This window comes from Triticum dicoccoides, chromosome 6A, assembly GCF_002162155.2.
Source record: "Triticum dicoccoides isolate Atlit2015 ecotype Zavitan chromosome 6A, WEW_v2.0, whole genome shotgun sequence".
In the NCBI taxonomy this organism is placed as follows: domain Eukaryota; kingdom Viridiplantae; phylum Streptophyta; class Magnoliopsida; order Poales; family Poaceae; genus Triticum; species Triticum dicoccoides.
Window position 1 is genome coordinate 566,949,192 of NC_041390.1, and position 6,409 is coordinate 566,955,600.

At 47.2% G+C, this 6,409-nt stretch overlaps 1 protein-coding gene across 1 annotated transcript; it reads right to left on the bottom strand.

Annotated features, from left to right (window-relative positions):
- Positions 1 to 252: 252 nt before the first annotated feature.
- Positions 253 to 5,137, bottom strand: LOC119317990. The gene is made up of 3 exons (XM_037592494.1): positions 4,767 to 5,137; positions 1,828 to 1,906; positions 253 to 894 (listed from the first exon to the last, which is right to left on the bottom strand). The coding sequence occupies exons 1-3, from the start codon at positions 4,885 to 4,887 to the stop codon at positions 597 to 599; spliced, it is 498 nt and encodes a 165-aa protein (XP_037448391.1). The 5' UTR covers positions 4,888 to 5,137; the 3' UTR covers positions 253 to 596.
- Between the last annotated feature and the right edge of the window lie 1,272 nt (positions 5,138 to 6,409).

The window sequence follows — 6,409 nt, forward strand, 5'->3', positions numbered from 1 at the left end:
TGTCCTGAGCTGCGTGTTCAGGACTGGGTGTCCGGGACTGTGTGTCCTAAGGTTTAAATACCTAGCCGCTCCAACCAGACGTACAGTTGTCACAGCAACTGGAACTGGTCCAGCACATCATTGTCTTCAACGAGTCAGTGGTTTCATCTTCACTTCCTTTTACTTACTGATCACTCATTGTGAAGTCATTGCGTGTCTGTTCTATCTTTTGTCTTCACAACGTGAGTGTATGATCTGTTTGGCTTCGTACTCCCTCCGTTCGGATTTAGATGTCGCGGCTGCTGTACATTATGCATTTTGCAAACATGTCCTTATACTTTTGAATCATTTGAAAAACGCCCCCGTCTCCTTCCTCACTTCTCCACCGTCGCTCGCGCGTCGCCGGCTCCGGCCACCATCCCCCGTCTTCCTCCCCCGTTCTCCTGAGCACCCAGAGAGAGTCTCCGCGCGTCGCAGGACCCAGCCGCCTGTGCAGGAGACGACCTGCGTCGTCGCGGAGGAGACGCGCAGGACCTTCACGGAGGCGCCTTGCGCCGCCGCCCAGCTGCGTAGCCGCCATGGGTGTGCCCTCGCCTACCTGAGCAGCGGGATTGCTCCTAAAGTTCTTCCTCTTCGTCACCTCCCTCTGAATCATGCCAAGAAGCAGTAAATCGACGACTAGGTCCTCGATTTGGTCCGCCTTGGCCGCCGTCGCCGCGGACAATTTTGGACGCCGTCGCGGCGCTGGGTCTTCGTCGCTGCTCTGGCCCAGGGTCTTCATCGCCGCGTTGGCCCTGCTCAACCTCTCCTGCAAGCCCAGGGTCTTCCTCTCCGTGCTGGCCCTCCTCCGGTCGCGCCCGCCCTCGCCTCTGTTGCTGCTGGTATTCCCCGCCCCCGCCTCTGTTGTTGCTGCTGCTGAATTAAAGAGAACTTGATTGTAAAGCTGAATACTGAATTAAAGATCATGAATACTGAATACTTGAAAGAGTAGAAGCAAAACTAGATTGCTTAATTGCTGCTTGAAAGATCATGAATACTGAAAGTAGTTTGGTTCTGGAGTACTTGATGTTCTGTACTGAATATTGAATTAAAGAGAACTTAATTGCTGCTGGTATTCCTCTCCCTGTTTGATTGTAAAGCAAAACTGGATTAAACAAAACTTGAATACTGAGTGTTGCTGGTAACACAGTTACATTGAATACCCAATGAAGCTCAATACTGAATGCTGGAGTAGTTGCTGCTGCTGGTATTCACATGCACTTCCAGAAATTATTCAGTACAGAACAATTTTATTCAGTACAGAATAGTTTTGTTCAGTATAGAATTTGGGAGTAGATGCAGATATGCTGTGAATGCAAAATAAGTGGAACATTTGGTGCCACTGTTCCTAGTCCACTACAATTCCTAGCATTTTGCTTCCAATGATGCAGATATGTTCTGAATGCAAAATAAGTGGAACATTTGATGCTCCTGATCGATGCTCTTGATTTGCTAGGAACAGTTTTATTCGGTGGAACATTTTGCTTCCAATGATGCAGATATGTCCTGAATGCCAAATGTCATTCCACTGTTCCACTTATCTAGGAATTGTAAAAGAAACAAAGCTTTTAACAACTGCTCTTTGTTTACTCTCAAGTCTGAACAAAAGACAGCATGGTGTAGGCTCAAGCAAGCAGCCCATCACTACCTACTTGTTCTGCAATAACCAATGAAGCAAATAACCAATGAAGCAATAACCATTAGTCTAGCAAACAATTCTTGTGGAGAGAACTATTTTCAGGTGCCTCTTTGATTTAGCTGATTTAACTTGACCAGAATGTTCTTTCTTATTGGAACATGAACAGTTACCTGAGCAAGTGCTCCACCGCCGCAATGATGTTTGGGATTGATCTTAACATGAGTCCTCCACAAGATGATGCCTCAGAACCTGCAGATCAACAGGAAGAACAGAACAGTCAACAACAATACAACAATGAGGAACCAATCAATAATGAAGCAACATGTACAGTACTACCTCCAAAACTTTTGCATTTGCATTTCATTTTCATGATCTACTCCTATTATTTGCAATAGCTACATGACTTATCTTTTGCTCCTTATTTGACAGGGGAAGAAGCAAGTGGTGTAGAGGAACCAATTCATGAAGAAGCAAGTGGTGTAGAGGAAGCAATTCATGAGGAAGCAAGTGCTGTACAGAAACCAATTCATGAGGAACTCACAAATGAGGAGAGATATGGTATTTTTTTTGCACTCATGGTGATGAACACCCAAAATGGACAAGTTCTGAAAAAAGACAAGCAGGTCATTGCTAGCCTACTCGATACAACCATAAGAACCGTTGAGAGAATATGGGAAAGAGCTCTTAAACAGATTGAAAAAGGGGAGAAAGTTGGTGTCTCAAATCAAAAGCCAGGTAGAGTTGGCCGCAAGCGGAAAGATTTGGATCTGTCGAGGGTGGTGACAATCCCATTGAACAGAAGGAGAACATTGCGAGGTCTGTCAAAGGCATTGGGTGTAAGCTGCACGACCTTACACTCAAGGTTCGAGTGGGGTCATTTGAGGCGTCACAGTAATAAGTTGAGGCCCCACTTAAACCTGTCCAACATTGTAAAGAGATTGAAATGGTGCTTGGCTATGTGTGAAGATTATTGGTCTGCGACACGGGAATTAGACAACATAGCCTACATGGACGAAAAGTGGTTCAACATGACTGGGGAGGTGAACAACTACTATTTGCTTCCCGAAGAACCCGACCCCTTGCGCACCTTGCATCATAAGGATAGCATCGCCAAGGTGATGTTTCTCGCAGCCGTGGCTAAACCAAGATACGGCAAAGGCGGTGAGGTCACTTTTGATGGAAAGCTCGGCATTTGGGCTTTTGTCACAGAGTCTCCTGCTCAAAGAACCAGTGAAAACAGAGATAAAGGGACGCTCGAGCTCAAATCATTGAAAGTCACACGAGATGTAATGAGGTATTACATGTGTGAGAAACTTATTCCTGCGATCCAAGAGCGCTGGCCGGACGAAGATGAAGGACGGACAATCTATATCCAACAAGATAATGCCACGCCACATATTCTTCCCGATGACCCGGTTTTCCGACAAGTCATAGAACATACTGATTTGGATATTAAGTTGCTTCAACAGCCTCCAAACAGTCCCGACATGAAAATTCTTGATCTCTGCATATTCAGGTCTCTCCAGTCCCACACTGATAGCAGAGCACCTCAAAGCATTAGGGAACTGATAGAAGGTGTGGAGGAGGAATATCGAAACTACCTGGTTGATAAGCTAGCTAGAAGCTTCGTGACGCTGCAGTCATGCATCCGAGAAGTAATGAGAAACAAGGGAGCGATAAACTACTCGATCCCTCACATGAACAAGGAACGCTGGCAGGCAGAAGGACGACTTCCTATAGCTCTATCTATCGACCGTGAGCTAGTTGAACAGACCATAGCCTTTATAAAAGAGGCAGAAGCAATCTTAGCAGCAGAAAAAGAGCAGAAGCAGCAGGAAAAGAGCAGCAAGAAAAGAGCCGCAGCAGCCTTGAAGAAGCAGAAACACCCTTCGAGTACCAGCAGCCTCCAAGCAGTAGGAAAAGAGAACCTGGAGCCTTCAAGCAGCAGAAACACCCTTCGAGTACCAGCAGTCTCCAAGAAGCAGGAAAAGAGCAGCAACAACCTTCAAGCAGCAGGAAAAGAGCACGAGCAGCAGGAAAAGAGCAGCCACCTCCTTCAAGCGGCAGAAACACCCTTCGAGTACCAGTAGCCTCCAAGCAGCAGGAAAAGAGAACCAGGAGCCTTCAAGTAGCAATAAAAGAGCACCAGCAGCCTCCAAGCAGCAGGAAAAGAGTAGCTCTTCTTTACTTGGGGTCAGCTAGTGCTACAATCAACTGACAATCGATTCATCTATTCTCTACTGTTGGTTATATTGTGTATTCTGAAGGTACTCCCCATGTTGTCACCCAAATCACCAGCATTATCCCCATTTGAGATGCTCAGGACTCGATTGGGGAATTAAGCAAGGGTAGTCAGATGATTAGTGGATTACATGGTGCATATACTCCTGAGTAGATTCAGCAAAGTGTTTTTAAAATTATAGTTAATCTAATCTTTGTTATATTGATGTACTGTAGAATCTAATCTTTGTTACACTGAATCTTGAGATGCTCCCTCCTTGCTTACTTGAGATGTACTCCTAAATTTGGAGTACTGTATGTGTCAAAACTTGCAAGTTGGAAGAGATTATTTAGGGAATTAAAAAACAAACTTGCAGGTTCAGGACTAGTTTTTAATTAATCATCGATGATATAAAATTGACAGTTCATTTGGCATTTGATGGTCTTCATGTAACAAGAATGCTATGTCTATGAAGAATGCTGGTTCCAAATGAAAATGGGGTCTATTTATAGGTCAAAACTTCCAAATGCATCAGCCACTGCCCAGTTTATGAAACAAACTTGCAGGTTGAGGACTGGTTTTTGATCATCAAAAACTGGGCAGTGACTGTTCAGTTGGTATTTGATGGCCTTGGTATTAAAGGAAGGGATGCTATGTAATGTCAAGAAAGAAAACAGAATGTATGTATTGTTTCAGATGATGAGTTGCCAAAATTCAGAATATGCAATGGTTCATAACTTAAATGATTCCTGGATGCACTAGTAATTCAGAATATGCAGGAGCACTCAATATTCAGATATGGAGCCCAACATTCAGAGATGAACAGCAGCGCAACATTCACAAGCAGCTCCATGGTTGTTCCTTCAGGCTTGAGCAGGGGTGGAGTACCTTGAGGCTGGAGCAGGGGTGGAGCGGCGTCCTCCATAGCGTCGGGGGCACGGAGCGGCGCAGGGGTGGAGCAGCATCCTCCATGGCGGGGTGGAGCAGCATCCTCCATGGCGGAGCGCATCCTCCATGGCGGAGCAGAGCAGGGGTGTCGGGGGCACGGAGCGGAGCAGGCGCAGGCGCGAGGGCACGGAGCGTCGGGGGCACGGAGCGGAGCAGGCGTGAGCGAGGCGAGGTGTGCGTGGTGGATCTGGGAGGGAGAGAGGATGGGGTCTCCCCTGAAGCTCGCGGCCACCGGCGCCAGGAGCTTGGCGGCGGTGAAGGCCTCGCATCGACGGAATCCGTCGCCGACTTGAACTCTAAGGTCGAAGCTTGAACCCAATCCGTCGCCGCGGGAAGGAGGAGAGGAGCATGGCGAGGCCACCGAAGGTGGGGGAGGAGAGCGCGGCGATGCGATAGAAGGTGGGGAGGGGAGTGGAGGGGGGAGAGCGCGGCGGCAGCGCGGCGGCGAGCCGGAGAAGAGCACCGAACGGACCGCGGCGGCCAGCCGGAGAAGAGAGTGAGGTCGAGGACCGTGGGTTCGGTCGGAAATAGATGGAGGGGGTTTTCGCAAAAAAAACGTTGTGACATCTAAATCCGAACGGAGGGAGTAGTATCTTCCTACCTGATCCTTATTACACTATAGCTATTTGTCACTGTGCTTTCACTCTGTTGATACTTGACCATGGCTTGCCTAGTGTAGTCTAACTTCCGCTGCATAGTAATAGGCATATCTCTACTGTTTGTCTTCATAACTTCCACGTTTTGAAGACTTCCATAAAAATCGCCTATTCACCCCCCCTCTAGTCGATATAACGCACTTTCAATTGGTATCAAAGCAAGGTGCTCCCTTGTTCTATGTGATTCGGTTTAACCACCTGGAGTTTTAGCTATGTCGACTGCAGGGATAATTAAAGTCTCCGCTGCGTGCCCCGTCTTCGATGGAACTGAATATCCCTACTGGAAGAATAAGATGCGTATGCATCTTGAAGCCATTGACGTCGACCTATGGTATGTCGTCGAGAACGGCGTTCCCAAGGCTGGAGAAGGTGTCACTGCTGCTGATGTCAAGAAATTCGTTCAACTGGACTCTACTGCCAAGAACATCATCTGTGGTCATCTGACCAAAGGACAATATGACCGTGTGAGTGCTTTGAAGACATCCAAGCTGGTCTGGGACTGGCTCTCCAAGGTCAATGAAGGCATCTCAACCCAGAGAGATCAAAGAATCAGTGTCCTTCGCAATCTCTTCAACCGCTTCAAGTGAAATGACAATGAGAATGTCCAGCACACATTTGACCGGCTCACTGACATCACAAATGAGCTTCAAGCCCTTGGTGCCACTGAGATTACCAAACACGAAGTCGTCAAGACGCTGCTGAGATCACTTGATAGTTCGTTTGACATCCTGGCCCTAATGATCCAAGAACGTCCTGATTTCAAGACACTCGATCCGTCTGACATACTTGAGAGGCTCAATACACATGAGTTTCAGCTTTCGGAGAAAAGAGACATCTACGGTCCAAATTATGGGCGAACTCGTGCCTTGAAGGCAAAAGCTGTCTCCTCATCTGAAGAAGAATCTGATAGCAGTTCTGATGATCCTG